Raw genomic sequence first — 26,206 nt, forward strand, 5'->3', positions numbered from 1 at the left:
CCCAAAATACTGGGATTACCGGTGTGAGCCACCAAGCCTGGCCTTATTCATTTATTTTTAAGAGATGGAATCTTGGTCTGTTGCCCAAGCTACAGTGCAATGGCAAAATCATAGCTCATTACAACCTCAAAATACTGGGCTAAGAGATCCTCCCACCTCAGCCTCCTGAGTAGCTAGAATCGCAGGCATGAACCATGGCAGCCGGCTCAGAAGTATCCCTTTAAATAGGAAGCTTAATTAATACAATTTCCATAATACACTTTAAGATGCTTAATTTATGCATAAGACTCCCTTTAAAAATATATCTACTATATAAATGAAACGCCCACGCTAGTCTCAAATTCCTGGGCTCAAGCAATCTTTCTATCCTGGCCTCCCAAAGTGCTGGGATAACAGGCATGGGCCACCACACCTGGCTAATATATATATTTTTTTAATTTACTTTTTCTTCACCAAAAGCAGATACTTGAAATACCACTTCATAAGAACAGGACAATATATATACATAAGTATGTGTACATATGTACGTAGGTACAAAATTATGCTAGTAAGTAGCACAACTAAGATTTAAACCCCAATCTGACTCCCAAGTCTGTGCTATTAATCACTATTCTTTTCTCCTCCATGAAAAATATGTAGAGTAAGAATCAGATCCATGAGGAACGCCAATATTTAAAGTACAGACAAGAATACAGAAAGATAAGCAGGAACCGGGAAAGGTTAGCCAAAGAAGAAAATAAACCTGCGTGGTTATCATATAACCCAAGTTAAAAATATTTCAAGAAAAGAAACACCTAATTTTTGAAAGAAAGTTATAAACAAATATACTTTAAATAAGTTGGACAGTTTTTCATAGTGAATTTTTCAATTGCAACACAGGTTTTTTTCTCATGCCTGTAATCCCAGCACTTTGGGAGGCCAAGGTGGGAGGACTGCTTGAGGCTAAGAGTTCAAGAACAGTCTGGGTAACACAAGGAGATCCTGTCTCTACAAAAAATAAAAAATTAGCCAGGTGTCGTGGTGCATGCCTGTAGTCCCAGCTTGTTGGGTGGCTGAGGTGGGAGAATCACTGGAGCCTGGGAGACTGGGGCTGCAGTGAGTCATGATCACACCACTGCACTTCAGCCTGGGTGACAGAGTAAGACCCTGTCTAAAAACAAAACAAAACAAAACAAAACAAAAAAACACAGGGTTTTTTTTACTTGATAATTTGTCCTAAGAGGAACATACTACATTCATAGTATCAGCGATGGTTTCCAGGTCTCCAACTTTTGAGTAATTTTTTTTCCAAACATGTGTGTGTGTGTGTTTCTCTCTTTGTGAGAGATACAGACTGTTTAACGATTCGTTCATTCATTCATTCATTCATTCATTCATTCATTCATTCAGAGAGGGCGTTCTTGCTGTGTTGCCTAGGGCTTAATAGATCCTCCCGCCGCAACCTCCTGAGTAGCCGGAATTACAAGTGCACAACCAAACCCAGCTGTTTAGAATTTAGAAGGCATTCGTTTCTGGGGGAAACCAAGTAAAACCTGACTTTTTACAAGTAAATTACAATTTTTAACTAAAAAAAAAAGCAACTATTCAGGTTCTCTGGTTAATCCAAAAAATCCCATATAACTCGTAATAAGATACTACTAGTATGTTCTACCTAAATAGAAAAGTCACCCAGCAGAATGGAGAATAGAGAGTTCCATTCTCCAAATCACAGAAACAGATTATTATCCACTGAAAGGCGAATTCTCCCCCAGCCTTTGTAGCAAGGTAATTTCTTCAAGATTAAAAAATGGCTTCTGCAAGCCAACTGCTACTATTTTAAAGCAACGAAAAGAAAAGTAAATCAATTACCCTCTACCACTCTTTCACTATTTAGCAAATATCTGTTTATAGAGGACTTTATTTTATTTTATTTTATTTTGAGATGGAGTCTCACTCTGTCGCCCAGGCTCGAGTTCAGTGGCATGATCTCGGCTCACTGCAACCTCCGACTCCTGGGTTCACATCATTCTCCTGACTCAGCCTCCCAAGTAGCTGGGACTACAGGTGCCCAACACCACGCCCGGTTAATTTTTTCTATTTTTCAGTAGAGACGGGGTTTCACGGTGTTAGCCAGGATGGTCTCGATCTCCTGACCTCGTGATCCGCCCGCATCGGCCTCCCAAAGTCCTGGGATTACAGGTGTCAGCCACCGCACCCGGCCTTTTTTTATTTTTTTAAGAGATAGGGTCTCACTTTGTCGCCCAGGCTGGAATGCAGTGTCATGTTCATAGCTCACTGCAACCTCTAACTCCTGGGCTCGAGCAATCCTCTTGCCTTAGCCTCCCAAGTAGACAGGAATAGAGGAACATGCCACCACACCTGGCTAATTTTTTTTTTTTTTTTTTTTTGAGACAGAGTCTTGCTCTGTTGCCCAGGATGGAGTGCAGTGGCGCAATCTCAGCTCACTGCAACCTCCGCTTCCCAGGTTCAAGTGATTCTCGTCCTTCAGCCTCCCAAGTAGCTGGGACTACAGGTGTGCACCACCACACCTGGCTACTTTTTTGTATTTTAGTGGAGGCCGGGTTTCACCATGTTGCACAAGGTGGTCTCGAACTCCTGAGCTCAGGCAATCCACCTGCCTCGGCCTCCCAAAATGCTAGGATTACAGGCGTGAGCCATTGCAGCCGACCCTGGCTAATTTTTAACTTTTTATAGAGATGGTGTCTCATTATACTGCCCAGGTTGGTCTCAAATTCCTGGCCTCAAGTGATCCTCCCACATCAGCCTCCCAAAGTGCTAGAATTACAGGCATGCCTGGCCTATACTGGACATTTAAACATCAAAGCTAATGCTATACAATTAGTTAAAATGACACAGAGGAAGACAGTGACTTTGAATCTCTAGTTCCCACATAACACATATCAACTAGGATAACAAAACTAAAAATCCACAGACAACACACATAACAAACAAGCGACAAAAGTAGTCTCATGATTTCCAAAACATGAGCAGAGGACAGGTGCGGTGGCTCATGCCTGTAATCCCAGCACTTTGGGAGGCTGAGGCAGGCAGATCACCTGAGGTCGAGAGTTCAAGACCAGCCTGATGAACATGGAGAAACCCTGTCTCTACTAAAAATACAAAAAAAAAAAAAAAAAAATTAGTTGGGTATGTTGGCACATGCCTGTCATCCCAGCTACTTGGGAGACTGAGGCAGGAGAATCACTTGAACCTGGGAGGCAGAGGTTGTGGTGAGCCAAGATCACGCCATTGCACTCCAATCTGGGCAACAAGAGCAAAACTCCTTCTCAAAGAAAAGAAAAAAACATGAGCAGGGAAGGATAAATTCTTTTACCTATGTGGGGGAATTTGCTAGTCCTAAGAACAGGCAATTCAGGGACCTAGTCTTTCAGGTCTGCCATCTTGAAAACATAATGAAAAGCTACCTGGAAGGCGTATTCTCAAACAAATTGTTGACAACAGCAGCTGAACCTGGAAGGATTTTTATATACTTGAGGGTGATTGTGAGGAGCCAGAGTTAAGGTCTGCGGGGACTGGAGCAAGCTGGGCCCTATATAAACTTTCTAAACTAACAGCCAACGCTCACTTTCTGGGACAAAGCCCCATACTGAGGAGAAACTGCTGGACAGAGGATCTAAACTAAGGATGCCAAGAATAACAGGATCAAAGGAAAAAAAAGATACAGAGAAAAGTGAGGAAAGACACAGCTAGAACCAGAAAGTAGACCTTTTTTTTTAACAGCTTCACTCAGATATAATTTACAGACTATATTTTAAGCACTAACAAAAATAACAGAAGCAGCAGCTCTAGAGCTGTGACGCCAGAAGTATTCTCACCAATGCCTTCCCAACGACAGTTCAAAAAGTTTAACTTAATCTAAAAATGAGCAACAGAAAAGATCACACTCAAATCTCACAGAAAGTAATTAGGAAGGAAAAAAAGAGGAAACAGAATAAGCTGGGGGCAGTGGCACATGCCTGTAATCCCAGTTACTCAGGAGGCTGATGAGAGAGGATCCCTTAAGGCCAGGAGTTAGAGGCTGCAGTGTGCTATTACTGTGTCTGTGCCAAGGTACTCCAATGCTGGCAACATGGTGGGACCCTGTCTCTTAAAAAAAAACAATTTTGGCAGACACGGTGGCTCATGCCTGTAATCCCAGCACTTTGGGAGGCCTAGGTGATCATTTGAGGTCAGGAGTTCTAGACCAGCCTGGACAACTTGGTGAAAACCCATCTCTACTAAAAATACAAAAATTAGCTGGGTGTGGTGCTGGAGCCTGCAATTCCAGCTACTCTGGAGGATGAGGCAGGAGAATCGCTTGAACCTAGGAGGCAGAGGTTGCAGTGAGCTGACATCACACTACTGCACTCCAGCCTGGGTCACAAAGCTTGACTACATCTTAAAAATAAACAAATAAATAAATAAATAAAAAGCAGATTATCTCCACAAATAAAGTGATCTAGAAAGGCTCATCCACAAAACAAATAAAAGCATACCATTTTGAATGAACTCAAACATATATGGCTGGGCACGGTGGCTCACGTCTATAATCCCAGCACTTAGGAGAGCCGAGGCAGACGGATCACTTGAGGTCAGCAGTTTGAGACCAGCCTGGCTAACATGGTGAAACGCCATCTCTACTAAATATACAAAAATTAGCCAGGTGTGGTTGTGTGTACCTGTAATCCCAGCTAGTCTGGAAGCTGAGGCATAAGAATCGCTTGAACCTAAGAGGAGCAGGTTGCAGTGAGCCGAGATCTTGCCACTGCACTCCACCTGGGTGATAGAGTGAAACTGTGTCTCAAAAAATAAATAAATAAATAAATAAATAAGAAATAAAATAAAATATATGTATATATCATATATTGGCTTGGCACAGTGGCTCTCGCCTATAATCCCAGCACTTTGGGAGGCAGAGGCAAGTGGATCGCTTGAGCTCAGGATTAAGAGCAGCCTGGGCAACTTAGAGAGATCCCATCTCTACAAAAATGAAACTTAGCCAGGCATGGTAGCACGCACCTGTGGTCTCAGATACTCAGGAGGCTGAGGTGGGAGGATCACTTGAACCTGGAAGGTGAAGGTTGCAGTGAGCCAAGATCATGCCACTGCACTCCAGCCTGGGTGACAAAGACCCCATCTCAGAAAAAATAAAATAAAATAATATATATATATTAAATATATAAAAAATACATAAAAGTTTTTAAAATTATATACACACACAAACACAGATTTTTTTTTTTTTTTTTTTTGAGAAAAGGTCATACTCAGCTGGGTGCGGTGGCTCACACCTGTAATCCCAGCACTTTGGGAGGCCGAGGCGGGTGGATCACGAGGTCAGGAGTTTGAGACCAGCCTGGCTAATATAGTGAAACCCTGTTTCTACTAAAAATACAAAAACTAGCAGGGTGTAGTGGCGCGTGCCTACAGTCCCAGCTACTCAAGAGGCTGAGCCAGGAGAATCGCTTGAACCCAGGAGGCAGAGGTTGCAGTGAGCCAAGATTATACCACTGCACTCCAGCCTGGGCAATAGAGGGAGACTCTCAAAAAAAAAAAAAAAAAAGGGGGGGGGAGGGGGTCGTACTCTGTCACCCAGGATAGAGTACAGCATCATGATCATAGCTCACTGTAACCTCTAGCTCCTGGACTCATGAAGTTCTCCCACCTCAGCCTCCCAAGTAGCTGGGACTACAGGCACACACCACCACCTCTGCTAATTTTTTTTATTTTTTGTAGTGACAGGGTCTCACTAAGTTGCCCAGGCTTGTCTTGAACTCCTGGGCTCAAGCAATCCTTCAGACTTAGCTTCCCAGAGTGCTGAGATTACAGGTATGAGCCACCATGCCTGCTAAAAGAAAAAATTTTAATGCTACGGCAAAGAACAAAAATCAAGAAAAACCTTTCAGTTTTTCAATGAGATAAAATAAATCAAGAAAGAAGTAGAAATAAAAGATAACTTTTCACAAATGAAGACTATACTAGAAAGAGTAAAAGACTGAATAAACACAACAGATTTCTTAAAAATGGGAAATTTTGAGGCATGTGTAGTGGTGCATGCCTACAGTCCCAGCTACAGGAGCTCAAAGCTATCAAGTGCCATGATTACATGTGTGAATAGCCACTGCACACCCATGTGGGCAACACAGTAAGATCCTGTCTCTTAAAAAAAAAAAGATAAATTTTGAAAACTGAATAAGGAAAAAGATGAAAAAGATTTGATGTGACATGGCAGATTCAAAAAAGAGAGCCAACACATGCACAAGAGCCCCTAAAGAAGAAAACCAAAGCAACTGGAAAACCAAATGCTAAAAATTGTAAATCAAGAAAATTTTGCTGAAACTTAAAAAAAATACATATGAAATTACAAATTGAAAGTGAACACTGTGTACCCAGAAAAACTGACAAAGAACACCACCAAAATATATTCTAGTAAAACTACTGATTTTTAAAGGAAATCACTTAGAAAAAATATTTTAAGAAAATCACATAAGGAAAAAAGATTAGACTGGCATCTCACTTTTTATAGCGATGCTTTGTTCCAAAAACAGTAAAGTAACATATTTAAGACAATGAAGGAAAGAAAATGTGAACTAAGAATTTTATATACAGCCAAAATAATTTTCAGGTATAAAGTCACATATAAGATATTATCAATAGGCAGTACTGTTTCCATAAGCCCTTTCTCAGGAATCTACCCAATAACAAGTCACAAACAACAAAAATGACTGGAGACACTGACATAAGGACTGACGGCACTGATTATTAGTGGATGTTAGCACCACAAAAAGAACTAGACATATATTATCTCCTGCCAGAAGTACACCACCTATGAAGTAGTTCTGCCCTAAACAAACAAACAAACAAACCTGAATATTCAGAAAATATAGAAGACAGAGGAACATGTTAAATGACATCATGGGAAAGCAATACTCTAGATTTATGACAATGTAGTTTCTTAAACAAAAAAAGCTATAAAAAATACATAAAGGAGAAATCCATATACAAAAAGCAACTTAATAATCACACAATGTAAAAATCTTATTTGGACCCAGATTCAAGAAAACAAACAATAAAAGAAAATAAACATTTCTAAGACAACTGATAATGTAAAATGAATATTTTGAAATATTAATTTTTTAGAAGTGATAACCGTATTGTTGGTTTTTCTGAAAATCCTTTTCTTTTAGAGATATATACCCAAACATTTATGGATATAATAACATGTTACCTAGGGTTTGCATAAAAATAATTCTGAAAGAGGAGGTATGTTAGCATATAGATAAAATAATTATTGAAGCTGGTGGATGAATACACAGGGGTTCATTACATGATTCTATCAACTTTTGTACATGTTTGAAATTTTCTATAAAAGGTTTTTTTTTCCTTTTTCTTTGAGATGGAGTCTCACTCTGTCATCCAGGCTGGATTGTAGTGGCACAATCTCAGCTCACCACAACCTCCACCCCTGGGTTCAAGCGATTCTCCTTCCTCAGCCTTCTGAGTAGCTGGGATTACAGGCACCCACCACCACACCCGGCTAATTTTTATATTTTTAGTAGAGATGGGGTTTCACTATGCTGACCAGGCTTGGTCTGAACTCCTGACCTCAGGCGATCCACCCACCTCGGCCTCCCAAAGTGCTGGGATTACAGCCGTAAGCCACCGCACCCAGCCAAAATATATTTTTTTAAGAAAGAAAAAGACACATGGATTTAGTATTCTGATTTAGTAATTTAATAAAAATTTGTAGTTTTGTAACACAACTCTAAAATATTACTCTCTCTTACCCATAGAAATTCATTTTGTTTCAACTTTTATATTTTCCAGATCACATTTTCAAAGTTTAAAAAAAAAATGATAACATCTGATAGAGGTCAGGTGTGATGGCTCACATCCGTAATCCCAGCACTTCGACAGGCCAAGGCGGGTGCGGGGGCCAGGGAGTGGGGAAGGCGGGGAATTGCTTGAGCCCAGGAGTTCAAGACCAGTCTGGGCTACATGGTGAAATCTCATCTCTACAAAATATGCAAAAAATCAGCTGGGCATTCTGGCACGCACCTGTAGTCCCAGCTACTCAAGAGGCTGGGGTGGGAGAATCACCCGAGCCCAGGAAGTCAAGAATGCAGTGAGCCATGATTATCCCACTGCACTCCAGCCTGGGCATAACAGGGAGACCCTGTCTCAAGACAAACAAAACTGATAAAATCTATCCTGACTTATCAAGTCACAGGATTACAGGTGTGAGCCACGACACCCAGCCTTACAACTCAATTTTGAGAATGACTATCAAATCTAGTCCACAAAGGACAAAATAATTTTCGTTCAGTGATTCATCCCCATAATTTCAATTACAGAAAGCATGAAAAAAAGACTTACCTGTTTTATGTGTGGATTCATGGCCATTTCAGTTACATTCTTTTTGGTCTCACAGAAAATAATAGCCCTCCCTTCAGACCCACTGTAGACTTGCAGGACATCTCCAATAACTGCTGGCCTCTGAGACCAATGACACTGGATGGCCAAATGCTTTGAAGAAAGAAAATATCATATTATTTGTTTCATTAAAATTATTTTAAAATATTTCTCTTGTGTAGTTTTTCTATCCGGTCAAGAATTAGCCTTCCTGGGAGACTGTAAGACAAAGACTCTCCTCAACAGCACTTAAAAACAATATAGACAATTGGACATCAATAAACTGATGAAAGAATAAACAAACTGCAGTATATTCAAACAGAATACCATTCAACAATTAAAAGAAACCAACTACTGATATACACGGAACAATATGAACCTTAAAAAAAATGCCAAATAAAGTCTTAACAGAAAATGAGCACACACAGTATAATTCCATTTATATGAAGTTCTAGAATAGGCAAAACCAATCAATTGCGGAAGAAAAATCAGAACACTGGTTGTCTCTGAAGCGGGGATACTGACTGGGGAGAGGCATATGGGAACTTTCTGGGATGATGGCAATATTCTATATGGTGATAAGGGTTTGGGTTACACACATATGAATTTTTCAAAAATAGGCAAATGTACAAAGATTTTGCATTTCATTGTACATAATAAAAATAATAATATGAATGAACCTCAAAAACATATGCTAAGTGAATGAAACGACATAAAAAGTCACATATTGTATGATTACATTTATAGTCACGCGTTGCTTAATGACAGGGATACGTTCTGAGAAATGTATTGTTAGGCAGCTTCATCATTATGCAAATATCACAGAGTGTACTTACACAAACCTAGGGTATAGCCTACTACACACACCTAGGCTATATGGTATGTCCTATCGCTCCTAGGCTACAAATCTAAACAGCATGTTACTGTACTGAACATTGTAGGCAATGGTAAGTATGTGTGTCTCTCAACATATCTAAACACAGAAAAGGTACGGTAAGAACATGGCATAAAAGATAAAAACTGATACACCTGTATAGGACGGCTCCATTATAATCTTATGGGACCACCATCGAATATGTGCCACCGTATATATGGTCCATCGCTGACCAAAACATTGGTATGCAGCACATGACTGTACACGAAATATCCAAAACAGGTATATCCATTGAGACAAAAAACAGACTAGTGATTGACAGTGGATAAAGAAAGGAGGGAATGGAGGCTGGGAATGGTGGCTCACGCCTGTAATCCCAGCACTTTGGGAGGCTGAGGCGGGCAGATCACATGAGATAAGGACTTCAGACTAGCCTGGCCAACATGGCAAAACAACATCTCTTCTAAAAATACAAAAATTAGCCGGGCATGGTGGCGCATGCCTGTAGTCCCAGCTACTCAGGTGGTTGAGGCAGGAGAATCACTTGAACCTGGGAGGTGGAGGCTGCAGAGAGCTGAGATCATGCTTTAATTTTTTAATGATATTAAAGAATTACATTGCACTGCAGCCTGGGTGACAAGAGCAAGACTCTGTCTCAAAACAAAAACAAAAACACAACACAAACAAACAAGAAAACCCACCACATCTTTGAGTGGTGTTAACAGTAAAAAGAATAAATAAATAAAAACCACAGGGATGCAAATCAGCAAAACAGACTATGGGAAACTCGTAAGACAAATGAGTTTTTCTGTTGTTATTGTTTTTTTCTGAGACGGAGTCTCACATTGTCGCCCAGGCTAGAGTTCAGACGCACGATGTCAGCTCACTGCAACCTCCAGCTCCTGGGTTCAAGCGATTCTCCTTTTTCAGCCTCCCAAGTAGCTGGGACTACAGGCACGTGCCACGGTGCCTTGCTAATTTGTGTATTTTTAGTAGAGATGGGGTTTCATCGTATCAGTCAGGTTGGTCTCGAACTCCTGACTTCAGGTGATCTACTGGCCTCAGCCTCCCAAAGTGCTGGGATTATAGGTGAGCCACCGCGCCTGACCAACCAATCAGTTTTTTCAACAGAAAATTGCAAAGAAAAAATAGGAACTATAGATTATAAAATGTTTAAGACTCATATCAATCAGTAGCAATGTAAGAATTCTATTTGGATCCAGATTCAAACAAACTATTTAAAAAAGATAGCAAGGGCAATGTGCACACTAGGTATTTAATGACATTATAAGCATTACTATGCCAGTCGCAGTGGCTCATGCCTGTAATCCTAGGACTTTGGGAGACTGAGGTCATGAGTTCGAGACCATCCTGGCCAACATCATGAAACACCCATCTCTACTAAAAATACAAAAAATTAGCCGGGTGTGGTGGTGAGCACCTGTAATCCCAGCTACTCGGGAGGCTGAGGCAGGAGAATCGCTTGAACTGGGGAGGCGGAGGTTGCAGTGTGCTGAGCTCACACCACTGCACTCCAGCCTGGGCAACAAGAGTGAAACTCCATCTCAAAAATAAATAAATAAATTACTGTTTTTCTTCTACTGTGATAATGACTGTGGTTTTAAAGAGTCCTTAGTTACCATTTTACAAGAATATACTATTACTTGAAGATGAAATGACTGGGATTATTTCAAATGCAGGGGTGAAGAAAAGATCATTGTTAAAGACTAGTAAAAGGTAATGGGTACATCATGTTCTTTATACTATTCAATCTTTCTATTCAATTTACTATTCAATATGTTTGAAAATGTCCTTATCAACTTTTTTTACTGGTACATTTTACATTCTTACTGCAAAACTTTCAACCATTACAAAATATACAAAGCTTCTTATTTTTTACTCGTTTTTTTTGAGACAGAGTCTCAATCTGTTGCCCAGGCTGGAGTGCAGTGGCACAATCTCGGCTCACTGCAAGCTCCACCCCCTGGGTTCAAGCAATTCTCCTACCTTAGCCTCCCGAGTAGTTGGTACTACAGGCATGCACCACCATGCCCAGCCAATTTTTGTATTTTTAGTAGAGATGGGGTTTCACTATGTTGACCAGGTTGGTCTCCATCTCCTGACCTCATGATCCACCCGCCTTGGCCTCCCAAAATGCTGGCATTACAGGCATGAGCTACCATGCCTGGCCCACAAAGCTTCTTTTGACCATCCAGCACTCCCTTTCCCAGAAGTAATCATTATTTGATGTTTATTCTTTCAACCTGTTTTCGCATATTTACATAAACGCCTAAGGAATCCATTTAGCACTTTGTGTATTTTTTTAGATAGTAATTCTTAACCACTGCATTACATTCTGCAGATACTACTATTCACTTAGTCACCTAGTCTTTCCTACATACACATATATATGCATCTATTAAATAGAAAGATGACATATGTTACCTAGTTGACTGTCATAAATACTGTAAATATTACTTTTTTTTTTTGAGATGTTGTCTCACACTGTCACCAGCCTGGAGTGCAATGGCACGATCTTGGCTCACTGCAACCTCCGCCTCCTGGGTTCAAGCAATTCTCCTGCCTCAGACTCCCGAGTTGCTGGGATTAGTTGCGCGTCACCACACCCAGCTAACTGTTGTATTTTTAGTAGAGACAGAGTTTCGCCATGTTGGCTAGGATGGTCTTGATCTCCTGACCCTGTGATCTGCCTGCCTTGGCCTCCCAAAATGCTGGGATTACACACGTGAGCCACCACGCCCAGCCCTAATTCTTTTTTTAAACATACCATTGGTTTAACTTTCAAGGAGTCAAAATTATAAACCTTTTCCCTCATGGATTCTTCTTCTGACTTCTCTGGGCTTTTTTGAGACAGGGTCTCCCTCTGTCACCCAGGCTGGAGTATGGTGGCGCCATCTCAGCTTACTGCAACCTCCACCTCCCGAGTTCAAGTGATTTTCGTGCCTCAGCCTCCCAAATAGCTGGGACTAGAGGGACCCACCACCAGGCCAGCTAATTTTTCTATTAGTAGAGACAGGGTTTTACCATATTGGCCAGGCTGGTCTCAAACCCCTGACCTCAAGTGCTCTGCCCACCTTGGGCTCCCAAAGTGCTGGGATTATAGGCATGAGCCACCATGCCCCACCCAACTTGTATGTTAGAAAAGCATTCCCTCTCCTGAAATCAAAAAACTCTTTATTCACCTACATCTGCTTTAAGTTGTTTTACAGCTTAATTTTTCAAATCTTTGAGAAATGTTTTTGGTTTGGGGGAATGGGATGAGGATCTAACTTTTTTTCACCTCACCTTTAACAAATTATCTCCACACTATTCTTTTCTAGTCAATATAAATAGCCTTGTCATGTTGTAAATATTTTGTTGTTTTTTGTTTTTGTTTTTTGAGCTGCTTTAAAGAGAGAAAGAAACACTTCAAATCTGTCTCTATGGCTGCTTGTGTGTTTCCTATTAGGACTTGCCTATTCATGTGCTTGTTTTCCCTCTATTTATTCTATTCTGCTACTCAGTCTCAGACTATAAAAATATATAGGTATCTTATTAACAGCAAAAAAGAAAGATTAGGCCTGAAGAGGTACCCAAAACTTAAGTTTAGCTTCAACAAATGTCAAAAGTAAATACCAACTAAAAGCTAAAATCTATCATGCTAGAAAGCTACTTACTTCCACAGTAGTTGCAGCCTTTTGAGTCATTTTTCCAACAAGGTCAACCTGCTCATATCTGGATTTCATGTATTTTTTTGCAACTTTGTATACCCACTGTGGGCAAGTTGCAGAAAAAAGTAAAGTCTGAGGATTGTCTTCAGAATCTTAAATAAACAAAAAGAATTCAAATGTTTTCTTAATTTCCCACGATGTAGCCAGCTTTTAAAAATTCCCCCAAGCTTCAAAAAAATAATGAAAAATTTAAAACTTGGGGTGAATTTTTAACACAGAGACTTCATTGTAATTATTAAAACTTTCAACTTGCAAAACTGGGGGACAATAGGAAGAGAACTGAACCTAAAAGGAAGGTGAGAATTTAAGAAGGAACAATGAACAAAAAAATCAATAAAATGAGTTAGTAAATCTAACCACTGACTATAAAAAAAAAAACCACACAATAAAGCATAGAAAGCTAAGAAAATAGTTAAAAGGATGCTATCATACTTTCTTTTTCCAGGACAGAACAGATACCAAATTATTTTAGTTTTGTTAGAACACAGGGGACACTGCAATAAGAATTATTAAATAAAAACTCGTTTGCATTTAAGATCGAAGAATAATTGCTAATGTGCTTATTTTGAATTAGGATATACCAGTTTTGTAGGATTCGTGAATAATATCTTCAACTTGTTCAGCAAAACCTAAATCTAACATTTGATCCACTTCATCAAGCACAACATGTCGCAGTTTAGAAAGATCCAATCGGCCACTCTGCAGATGGTCTTTGATACGACCAGGGGTTCCAACCAAGATGTCAATACCATTTCGAATATGATTAACTGTGAGAAGAGAGAAATGCCAACAATTGTAAAATTCACACTTTCACATTATTTACTTAAATATAAGTACCAAATAAATCTTTGCGTTTCTATCATACATATTTACTCACTTTGGCTTTGATATGATGTTCCACCATAAAAACACGCCACACTGAGTTTCCTAGTTATATCTTTGAAGTCTTTGGCTACTTGGTTTGCCAGTTCCCTTGTTGGAGCCAAAACAAGTACCTGAGCAAGAGGTTTAAAAAACAAAAAGATACTTTTCTAAAGACATATCTGAATTAAAACCGAGAAGACTTTTTGTAGGTGCATTTGAAACCAGGAATCTCTACATTAATGTCATAGTATTTAAAGATACAACACAAATAGCAACAAGAACAGCGGTGTATATTTATTATATCCTCCCTTACTTCCTTCAGGTCTCTTCAGTAAGGTTTCCAAGCCCATTTTCATATTCCCCTGCCCCTTTATTATTTCTGCTCAGCACTTACACCACCCAAGATACTGATATTTTACTTATTTGCGATTGTCTATCTCACCCGATAAAATGTAAGCTCCATGAAGGCAGGAATTTATGTCAGGTTGGGTTACTGTATTCCTTGCACTTCAAACAGTGCCTGGTACAGTACAGGAAACTCAAAAATGTTTGATAAACGAATGAATGTTCACCATGTGCTAGGAACTAATGCTTTACAGGAATTATCTAATTTGATTCTCATAAAAACCCATGAGTGGCATTATTACACCATTTTCATAAATGACAGACTCGTGTCTCAGAGAATTAAAGTCTTGCCCAAAATCAAATACCTAGAAATGGTGGAGCTGGAATCTCCAGTAACATCTTTCTAATACAAAAGTTTTTTAAGGCAGCTTTGGGGCCAGGCATGGAGGCTCACGCCTGTAATCCCAACACCTTGGGAGGCCAAGGTGGAAGGATCACTCAAGGCCAGGAGTTCAAAACCAGCCTGGACTACACAGTGAGACCTCCAACTCTACAAAAAATAAAAAATTAGCCAGGTGTGGTGGCACCTGCCTGTAGTCCTACCTACTGGAGAGATTGAGAGGAAGAGAGAATTGCTTGAGCCCAGGAGTTCGTGGTTACAGTGAGCCATGATCACCCCACTGTACTTCATCCTGGGAAACAGAGTGAGACCATGTCTTTTAAAAAAAAAAAAAAAAAAAAAAAAAGCCAGGCGCGGTGGCTCACACCTGTAATCCCAGCACTTTGAGAGGCCGAAGCGGGTGGATCACAAGGTCAGCAGATCAAGACCATCCTGGCTAACACGGTGAAACCCGGTCTCTACTAAAAATACAAAAAATTAGCCGGGCATGGTGGCGGGTGCCTGTATTCCCAACTACTCCAGAGGCTGAGGCAGGAAAATGGCGTGAACCCAGGAGGCGGGGCCTGCAGTGAGCTGAGATTCCACCAAGGCACTCCAGCCTGGGAGACTGAGCGAGTCTCCGCCTCAAAAAAAAAAAAAAAAAAAGGCAGTGTTGAGATTATATCCTATGTCCTATTTCAGTCTTTTCCTAATTTCACCCCAAAAACATAACTCTCCAAAAAGATTTATCCTGTAAGTCAATACAGCCAACCTGATTTGGGATAGTTAATCCAAGACTATTATGATTTAATTATATTTATATATGTTAATTTGCTCTTCTAATACCACTCAGTTGTCTTACAAAGAACAAATTACTTTTAGTCATACAACTATTCATATTATGATGCTGATTTTCTTCTTCACTTTTACAAACCTTAAGTGCACACAGCTTTTTAGGTCAAATTTTAGGCTTACATTTTACAAGTCCCCTCTGTCGGTTGATTTTACATTTATAAAATAAGAAAGATGTCTAGCACCCCAATAATATATAAACAAGCAATATCATTTCAATAATACTCTTCTTAAAAAGTCCATCTGGGCCGGGCGCGGTAGCTCACGCCTGTAATCCCAGCACTTTGGGAGGCCAAGGCGGGTGGATCACGAGGTCAGGAGATCAAGACCATCCTGGCTAACACGGTGAAACCCCGTCTCTATTAAAAGATACAAAAAACGAGCCGGGCATGGTGGCAGGCACCTGTAGTCCCAGTTACTCGGGAGGCTGAGGCAGGAGAATGGTGTGAACTCGGGAGGCACAGCTTGCAATGAGCCAACATCGTGCCACTGCACTCCAGCCTAGGTGACAGAGCGAGACTCCGTCTCAAAAAAAAAAAAGTCCATCTGTGTGTACTCACTTCAGCAGCACATACACTAAAATTGGAATGACACATAGAAGATTAGAATGACCCCTGCACAAGGATGACATGAAAATTCATGATGCATTCCATACTAAAGGGAAAAAAAGTCAACACTGAAATAAATGATGCTGAACATTTACTGAATGACAAATAAATGAATACCTCTTTAGAAAATTCATTTGTTTAAAAGCAAAGGTCAGGACTGAAAAAAAGAGAAGAAAAGGCTCAACTAAATATATAAACTGTAAATAAGATATACCAGCTTTGTAATTCATGAAATTATAAAAGTCATCTATGGATCCATTCACATCACATTCATATGCAAAAACTACTTCATTTTAACTATGCTTGAAATTTCTTTTTGTGAAAAACAACGTATTTTTGCTTTATAACACAGTGTTAACTTTTCTATCTTGGGGGTACTAGAACTCAGGACTGGTATAACTTTCTTTCCCTTGCTGTTAGAGTAACATTTAAAGCTTTTACCCCCTATAATGATTACCTTTGGTGAGCGGCTTTTTTTAATTGTTTCTTGATTTCTTTGGAGTCTTTCAATTAAGGGGATGGCAAAAGAGAATGTCTTTCCTGTTCCTGTCCGTGCTTGAGCTATTAAATCTTTTCCTTCATATACAGGACCAAAGGTCTTAACTTGAATAGGAAAGAGATATGTTACCCCTCGACCTGTAAAATGAGATTTAATTAACATACTTCTTTACGACTAGCATTAGGAAAAAATATATTCATTTGAAAATGACAATCATGATTCTTCTACGTCTGCCTAAAGACATACCTCCTGGTGACACAGCTATTCCTACCACAAACAAGAATTACTAAAAAATTAGTCTAAACTTTTGACAAATGCATATAAATTTTAAAGCTAAAAACAAGTCAGAATATTGAAAAGGATGATGTAAAAGTAACTGCAATTAAAGAAGAGCTACTTCTCCATTCTTTTTATGTTCTCCTTTTGGTCAGAAAAGGCACAAAAGTTTTACAAAATCTAGTGATAGATTTTTAATTGCATATCCATTAAAACTGCATACCTTTGGGCCAGCTGTGCTGGCTCACGCCTGTAATCCCAGCACTTTGGGAGCCCAAGGCGGACAGATCACAATGTCAGGAGTTCGAGACCAGCCTGACGAATATGGTGAAACACTGTCTCTACTAAAAACACAAAAATTAGCCGGGCGTGGTGGCGTGCGCCTGTAATCCCAACTACTTAGGAGGCTGAGGTAGGAGAATCACTTGAACCCAGGAGGCGGAGGTTGCAGTGAGCCAAGATCGCGCCATTGCACTCCAGCCTGGGCAACACAGCAAGGCTCCATCTCAAAAACAACAACAACAACAACAACAAAACCACATACCTTTCAGAAGCTTTATAGTCTCTTCAGAAATAGGAAAATTGGAGAAGGCTCCTTCTTTCTGTTCACGTGTTAAGGTCTGTAAAAATGAAATCAATGGCCTGAATAATATAATTTATATTCAACTCTTCTTCATTTACTGTTTTTAATTTTGTACAGATTCACTTACAAGGAAACCTAGTGGAACACTCTTTTCTTTTTTTTTTGAGACAGGGTCCCACTCTGTTGCCCAGGTTGGAGTGCAGTGGCACCATCACAGCTCACTGTGGCCACAACCTCTCGGCTCAACCCCCTCCCACCTCAGCCTCCCAAGCAGCCAGGACCACAGGCGCACGCCGCCATGCTCACTTACTTTCTTATTTTTTGTAGAGACAGTGTCTCACCATGTTACCCAGGTTAGTCTTAAACTCTTGGCCTCAAGAGATCCTCTTGGCCAGGTGCAGTGGCTCGCGCCTGTAATCCCAGCACTTTCGGAGGCCGAGACAGGTGGATCACCTGAGGTTAGGAGTTCAAGACCAGCCTGACCAACATGGAGAAACCCTGTCTCTACTAAAAATACAAAATTAGCCAGGTGTGGTGGCGCATGCCTGTAATCTCAGCTACTCGGGAGGCTGAGGCAGGAGAATCACTTGAACCCAGGAGGCGGAGGTTGTGGTGAGCCGAGATTGCGCCATTGCACTCCAACTGGGGCAACAAGAGCGAAACTCCGTCTCAAGAAAAAAAAAAAAAAAAGAGATCCTCCCACCTTGGCCTCCCAAACTGCTGAGATTACAAGCATGAGCCACTATGCCCAGCCAAAAAGGTTATTTATTAATCTAAATCATACAGATGTAGACAAAATTATAAAGATTAACACAAGCCTATAAACTAAGCTAAAAGAAATTACATAATGAGGAATGTAAAGTTTTTCTGAAAATAAGTTAATTTATTCTATAGCTTTTGAAAGCTTTTTTATTTAGGTTGCTAATACAAGAGAAAATTACTGTAAGTTTGAAGATTTCTTTAACATATATACAAGTTAGCATGACATTATCATTTAACATTTATTGAAAACTTTGTACACTAATGTGTACACAGAACAAAAACAGTATGCCTACCCAGTCAGCTTTACTGTTCATGTGTTTAAAGAGACATATACTAACAATTTTCAAACTTGGAGTTAGATAAAAAATAATTTCAAATTCAAATTGCATGCCATTTAAACAAACCTCAAGGCTGCTGTTACCTTTTTATGATTAAAAAAAAAATGACAAAAATAATACGCTGTTGGCCAGGCAGGGTGGCTCATGCCTGTAATTCCAGCACTTCGGGAGGCCAAGGTGCTAGGATCACTTAAGCCCAGGAGTTCAAGACTAGTCTGGGCAACACAGTGAGACCCTGTCTCTATCAAAAACAAACAAACAAACAAAAAATAAATAATACACTGTCATCGTAGAAACTTTTGAAACTGGCAGGGCCGAGTGGTTTATATCTGTAATCCCGGCACTTTGGGAGGCCAAGGCGGCTGGATCACTTAAGCCCAGGAGTTCAAGACCAGTCTGGGCAACACAGTGAATGAAACACCATCTCTCCTAAAAATACACAAATTAGCCAGGCTTGGTGGTACATGCCTATAGTCCCAGCTACTCAGGAGGCTGAGGTGAGAGGATCATCTGAGCCCAGGAAGGATGAGGCTGCAGCAGTGAGCCATGATCGCACCATTGCACTCCATCCTAGGTGACAGAGTGAGACCTCATCTCAAAAAAAAAAAAAAAAAAAGAAAAGTAAAGAAACTTTAATAACTACAGAGGAAAGACAAACAAATTTAAAAGTTATTTATAATCCACTCAGCTAAAGCCACATTTGAAACATACTCCTTCAATCTTCACTCTATGCACATAAAATTTTTTAAATAGAAATAAAATCACACTGTATATACCATTTTATAATCTTCTGTTGTTGTTGTTGTTGTTTTTGAGATGGAATTTCGCTCGTGTTGCCCAGGCTGGAATGCAGTGGTACGATCTCGGCTCACTGCAACCTCTGCTTCCCAGGTTCAAGCAATTCTCCTGCCTCAGCCTCCCAAGTAGCTGGGATTACAGGCATGTGCCACCACACCCAACTAATTTTTTTGTATTTAGTAGAGACGGGGTTTCACCCTGTTGGTCAGGATGGTCTTGGAACTCCTGACCTCAGGTGATCCACCTGCCTCAGCCTCCCAAAGTGCTGGGATTACAAGCGTGAGCCACCACGCCCATCCAATTTTTATCTTTTAACAAGATACAATGACTACCTTTTCTATTGTAGACCCTTTGGGATAACTGTATTCTATTACATAACTATTGTATGTTTTATTTAAACCAATTGTCTACTATCAGACATTTAGGATGTTTAAATATTTGCTATTATCAACAATATTACTGTGATAAGAGTACTTATTCATAAAGCTCTGCACACCTCTTGATCATCTCCTTAGGATAAATTCCTTTAAGTAGAATTCCTAAACTCTCATGTGATCTAAACAAAATAATAAACTGTTAAACCTATTATAATACAGATTTTACCAAGCAAAATCCCACCAAAGCGAGAAGCAAGCCATACATTCCACTGTTAGCAATACAGATTTAAAGGACCTTATTTAGATCAACAAACACATGTGCTTCCTGACAAACAGCAAATTCACAAATTAAAAAAAAAAAGTCAAAAGTCATAAGACAAGGATTCAACATCTTTTCCCAATGCTCCCCAAAGATTAGGCATTAAGCTCAAATGTGTATCAGCAATTATCATATTTAAAGAATATAAAGAATTACTAATTATCAACCTGGGGTAGTGGCTCACACCTGTAATCCCAGCACTTTCGGGAGCCGAGGCAGGTGGATCACTTTGAGGTCAGGAGTTCAAGACCAGCCTAACCAACATGGAGAAACACCATCTCTACTAAAAATACAAAAATTAGCCAGGCATGGTGGTGTGTGCCTGTAATCTCAGCAACTCGAGAGGCTGAGTCAGGAGAATCACTTGAACCCTGGGGCAGAGGTTGCCATGAGCCGAGATTGTGCCATTCCACTCCAGCCTGGGGAATAGAGTGAGCCTCTGACTCAAAAAAAAAAAAAAAAGAAAAAAGAAAGAAAAGAAATTCAAGTAGGTGACCATCAAGCAATTCAGAATAACTTTAGGAACCCAAATGTACAGAAAAGGTTTAAATTTGACTATTTCTCCCATCAGGCCCCAAGAAAAAAGTCATACAATGAAATAAACAAGGGCCAAAGGAAAAAAGACTCAGACTTCACCTGTACAGACTCTCTAATGTAACTAAAAGTAAGCACTAGACACTAATCAAGAAATATTATATAATCAATTATAATTAGCCTAAAAAAATCAACCTATAGTTCAAGTATAATGTCAAATGCAAAATAAAAAGCATCCATACCTCCTCTAGTTTATTATCACTTGATTTATGAGTAGAACTATCTAAGGATGATACTCGCTTTGATTTTTTTTCATATTCATCAATATCTCCATTTGGTAGATCTTTTCTTCTTGACTTATGAGATTTAGAGAATTCATCTGAAAGTCTATTAAATCCTTCTTCAGTGTCTCCATTTAGCTTCTCTTTCATTTTAGTTTTTTTGGCCTTGGGAGCATCCAGGTCATCTGTAACACCATTTTCTCTTGTTTCTGATTTCTCATCCGAGTCATAATGGTGCCTTGACTTCCTTCTGTCACTCTGTGAACAAACAAAGTAGCAATGACAAGATGGTCAGAGGTTTTCTTTTAAGACTCTAGAGAAGTTAGTGTATGACTCCCCCACCAGTTCAGTTCAATCTACAGTTACTTTGAAAACCTACCTGGTAAAAATCCAGACTGGTTACTAATGCCAAGCTCTAAGCCTCAACTATTGCTATTTTTCTCATCCCATTCCTAGCATTCTCAAGACTCATCCTCTAGCCCCTCTCTAATCCCTTCATAAGATTTAAGGAAAATTAAAACGGTTTCTCCTTAGGGAAAGAAAGACAACCCCAGAATTATAAACACTAAACAAACAAAAACTTGCAACATTTCCAAGAGAAAATAATTAATACTTATTGAATACCTACCCAGCACTGTGTAATGTGTTTTCAGCTTATCTTGTTTAAATCTTCATAACAACCCTATAAGGGAAGTACAGGTCCATAATCCCTTATCCGAAATTGCGATATCCATAAAGCTCTGAAAACCGAAAGTTTTTTTGTAACTTATTTGGAGGCAAAACCTTACCTGAGAACTCATTTGATGGCAAAATTTAACTTGAACTAATGTGAGGCTCTTTATAGTCTTTATTTATCCTACTTAGTATGACTACTCATATTTAATATTAAGGTGTTTGATTACAGGTTTTGGGCCCCAAACCCTACCTGGGTGTTACCCTTCTAAAAATCCCCAGAATTCTCAATTCCAAAATACAACTAGTTCCAAGGATTTTGGATAAGGGATAGTGAACCTGTATTACCTTTGCCATTTTATTTATTTATTTTTGAGATAGAATTTTGCTCTGTCACCCAGGCTGGAGAGCAGTGGCGCAATCTTGGCTCACTGCAACCTCCGCCTCCCAGGTTCAAGTGATTCTCCTGCCTCTCAGCCTCCCAAGTAGCTGGGACAACAGGCGTACACCACCACCAGTAGAGATGGGGTTTCATCACGTTGGCCAGACTGGTCTCAAACTCCTGACCTCAGGTGATCCACCCGCTTCCGCCTCCCAAAGTGCTGGGATTACAGGCGAGAGCCACTGCGCCCAGCCACCTTTGCCATTTTATAGACAAGGAAACAGAAGCTCTAAGAGGTTAAGCAACTTGCCAAAGATCCACATGTGGGATTTCCTGCAGCTCTAAGTACTAGAAATTGAATCTAGCACTGCCTGACTTGAAAGCCCAGTCTCTTTTCACATTATACTTCCTCCCTGCACTTTGACAATTCACAGGTTAAAGGAAAACGAAACAAAACTATATAATTCATACAGAAGTCCAATTGTTATACCTCCATGGAAGGACAGTAACCCCTGGAATTTTTTTTTACTTTTTTAATTTAGTTTAAAAAAAAAAAGCACTATTCTGCAACTTCAATTTTAAAATGCCAAACTACTGGTCAGTGTTGTGATATTTACAGAACACAAGAAAGGATTTGGGAATTTAGGACTTTAGCCTGGTGGCTAGCTGCAGTGGCTCACGCCTATAATCCCAGCACTTTGGGAGGCCGAGGTTGGGTGGATCACCTGTGGTCAGGAGTTCGAGACCAGCCTGGCCAACATGGTGAAACCCCATCTCTACTAAAAATACAAAAATTAGGTAGGTGTTGTGGCACACGCCTGTAATCTCAGCCACTCTCAAAAAAATGAATTACCTGGTCAAATGTTCAAAACAGATAGCAGTGACTAGTGACAGTAAAAACTACCACCACCAAAATGTTCACCATAACTTACACAACTTTTAGAGTTCTTTCACATATAATTTTCTCATCCATAAAACTAGAATTGCTGTGAGAACTGAACAATATGTGTGAAAATGCTTTGCAGTTACACATTACATCATCTGATTGATCTACAGTTAACTGCACTAGCCCATATCTTTCCAAACCAATAGGTTCTACAGAAAAACAAAATTATTTATAGAGTCAGCCTTGGGGCTTGAATTGCTCCTGGGCCCTGCACTTCAGGGAGAAGTTGAAGCAAGGCAAAGTGAAACCTCTCGGTCCAAGCCCAGTAACATCTCAAGGTGATTAAATATATTATTCCACTTTAGACCCACAATGCTTGGCACTCTCCGTTTACTTGGTTTCAGTTACACTTTATATTCCCTTCTTACCTCTATCTTCTTACCTCTACCACATATCTTCTTCAATGGTTCCTCTCCTTCCTCCTCCAGTGGATGCTCCTTGAGTATCTGTTCTCTATGTTCACTTTTATTACTATTTTCATGGCTCAACACATACTTCTAGACTCCCTTCCTCACCTACATTCCAATTCTAAGAATCTAAGGACCAGCTCCATATCTCAACACATCCAAACCAAAGTTATCTTCATCTCAATACCAGACCACTATTTGTTTTTGTTTTATTTTGTTTTCTGAGACAGGTCTTACTCCATCTCCCAGGCTGGAGTGCAGTGGCTCAATCATGGTTCACTGTAGCCTCAACCTCCCTGGCTCAAGTGATCCTCCCACCTCAGCCTTCTGAGTAGCTGAGTCTACAGGCACGCGCTAAAACGGCGGCTAACTTTTTTTTTCTTTTTTGAGACAGAGTTTCGCTCTTGTTGCCCAGACTGGAGTGCAATGGTGTGATCGTGGCTCTCTGCAACCTCTGCCTCCTGGATTCAAGCAATTCTCCTGTCTTAGCATCCCGAGTAGATGGGATTAACAAGCGCCTGCCACCATGCCTGGCTGGTTTTTTTTTTTTTTTTTTTTTTTTGAGACAGAGTCTTGCTCTGTCGCCCAGGATGGAGTGCAATGGTGGGATCTTGGCTCACTGCAACCGCTGTCTCCCGGGTTCAAGCAATTCTTATACCTCAGCCTCCTGAGTAGCTGGGATTACAGGCACACACCACCACACCCAGTTAATTTTGGGGTGTTTTTTTTTTTTTTGAGATGGAGTCTGGCTGTGTCACCCAGGCTGGAGTCCAGTGGCGCGATTTCGACTCACTGCAACCTCAGACTCCCAGGTTGTTCATGTGATTCTCTTGCCTCAGCCTCCTGAGTAGCTGGGATTACAGGCGCCTGCCACCACGCCCAGCTAATTTTTGTATTTTTAGTAGAGACGGGGTGTCACCATGTTGCTCAGGCTGGCCTCAAACTCCTGACCTCAGGTGATCCACCTGCCACAGTCTCCCAAAATGCTGGGATTACAGACGTGAGCCATTGCACCTAGCCTTTTTTGGTATTTTTAGTAGAGATGGGGTTTCACCATGCTGGCCAGGATGGTCTCGATCTCCTGACCTCATGATCCACCCACCTCAACCTCCCAAAGTGCTGAGATTACAGGAGAGAGCCACCACGTCCGGCCTAATTTTTATATTTTTAGTAGAGACAGGGTTTCACCATGTTGGCCAGGCTGGTCTTGAACTCCTGACCTCAGGTAATCCACCTGCCTCAGCCTCCCAAAGTGCTGGGATTACAGGCATGAGCCACCGCGCCTGGTTAATTTTTTCATTTTTTGTAGAGACAGGGTCTCTATAAAACTCTACCTAAACTCCTAGGCTCACGCAACCCTCCCATCTTAGTGTTCCAAAGTGCTAGGATTACAAGCATAAGCCACTGCGGCTAGCCACCAGACCAGTATTCTAATGCTCCATTTCTTTTAGTTGGTATTCCAATCCGTTTCCAAATCTCTGGTTATCTTTCATAGTTAAAGGGCTGTCAACACGTATTTCTGGAGAATTTACAATGTGAAAGCCACCAATTTACAATACAGTGAAACATAAGGATGGAAAACGATTGGGTCATTTTCCTCAAGAACTTTTCGGAAATATGTGGCACAATATAGGAAAAATGAACTAATTTTACATAGAAATGCATAACAAATGTCAATCAAATGATAAGGATAGCCACTGAAACTTGGTAACTGTACACTAGGGTTGTTAGGAAAGACATAAACTAGGCCTTGACAGGTGGACAGGATTTGGATGCAAAACATAAGAATTTCAAAAGAAGCCTTTTTAAAAAATACCTGCTTGGTTTTCTGCTTACACTCTAGGTACCTTCAGTAGTCAAATTCACAGAGCGAAAGTAGAATGGTGGTTGCCGGGAGTGGAAGGAGAAAGGAATGAGAAGTGAGTGTTTAATGGGCACAGAGTTTCAGTCTGGGACAATGAAAAGTTCTGGAGATGGATGGCGGTGACAGCTGCAAAACGATGTAAATATATTTAATGTCACAGAGCTATATACCTAAAAATGGTTAAAATGATAAATGTTACGTATATTTTAGCACAATAAAAGAAAAGTGTTAGCTGGAATGGCAAGTTTCCCTTAGTGATAAGGTCAGAGAGGTAGATTCTGCTTTCTAAGGCTATACAAAATAAGTCTCATTATTTGGTTGAATGTCAGCCTCCGAATACTGCCACCTTAGCCTCTTCAGCTGATTTCTTTTTTCCAGGTCAAATGTCTCCAGTAATAATTTTACCTGGGCATTTTTCAGCACCTTGTGATCCTCTTAGTGTTTCAGGAAGGTTTTTCCTTTTCCTATTTTTTTTTTTTTTTTTTTTTTTTGGAGGCCATGGGGTTGGGAGGAGGAGAGACTACAACTCCTCTACAGGCTCCTTGAGAGCAGGGACTATTTCTTTACTTATTTAGTTTCACCTCCTTGGTGCTCAGCAAAGAGTATGGTACAAATTAGGTTCAATAAACACCTGCGGATTGAAAGAAAATACTGACCGTAAAAGCTATTAATAATGCAACCCACACGATCTCCATCACTGACAAATCCTGGCAAGGCTCACTGTCACACTTTTCCTTAAGCCTCTATAGTTATTGAGGTTTGTAAACCTAAGATCGCTTTCCCCAGGATTCTTGCACAGGGGACACAGTGACAGAAGCAACACATATTCAAAGCAATCATTTTTTCTTAATTATCTTCTAAGAGGGCCAATGAGAACGAAATGACAGGCGTCACTGCTTAAGGAGAGAGAACAGATTCCACGGTGATGCGAGCTTGAGTCTGCCCATCTCTGAGATTCAGGCGCCAACGGGAAGGGCTTAGGGGCCACGCGGGGGGGAGGCCCACAGCCCAGGGCCATCTTTATCCGGGTCGGGAGTGTGGAGGTGGAAACGGTCCCTGAGCGACCTCAGAGGGCCGAGGGCGGCGCGAAGGGAGGCCCTCGCATG

The 26,206-nt window shown here is 40.5% G+C and overlaps 1 protein-coding gene and 1 non-coding gene across 3 annotated transcripts in view; one reads left to right on the plus strand and one right to left on the minus strand.

The window, feature by feature from the left end:
• The window catches only part of DDX50 (DExD-box helicase 50), a 46,345-nt gene that overhangs the window by 19,846 nt on the left and 293 nt on the right, over positions 1-26,206 (minus strand). The window contains exons 2-9 of one of the 2 annotated variants that reach the window (XM_038009142.2): positions 21,458-21,569; positions 20,791-21,087; positions 17,382-17,457; positions 16,520-16,698; positions 13,892-14,009; positions 13,596-13,781; positions 12,961-13,106; positions 8,374-8,523 (exon numbers count right to left, since the gene is read on the minus strand). In XM_038009142.2, coding sequence (XP_037865070.1) covers positions 8,374-8,523; positions 12,961-13,106; positions 13,596-13,781; positions 13,892-14,009; positions 16,520-16,698; positions 17,382-17,457; positions 20,791-20,979 — 1,044 coding nt within the window. In that variant the 5' untranslated portion in view covers positions 20,980-21,087; positions 21,458-21,569. The remainder of the gene's footprint in view (positions 1-8,373; positions 8,524-12,960; positions 13,107-13,595; positions 13,782-13,891; positions 14,010-16,519; positions 16,699-17,381; positions 17,458-20,790; positions 21,088-21,457; positions 21,570-26,206) is intronic. The other variant, XM_007963236.3, reaches the window with a different exon arrangement.
• LOC119628143 (U6 spliceosomal RNA) lies at positions 16,007-16,113 on the plus strand. Its single transcript, XR_005244457.1, has one exon. It is a non-coding gene; the product is annotated as a U6 spliceosomal RNA (small nuclear RNA).

This window comes from Chlorocebus sabaeus, chromosome 9, assembly GCF_047675955.1.
Source record: "Chlorocebus sabaeus isolate Y175 chromosome 9, mChlSab1.0.hap1, whole genome shotgun sequence".
Classification (NCBI taxonomy): domain Eukaryota; kingdom Metazoa; phylum Chordata; class Mammalia; order Primates; family Cercopithecidae; genus Chlorocebus; species Chlorocebus sabaeus.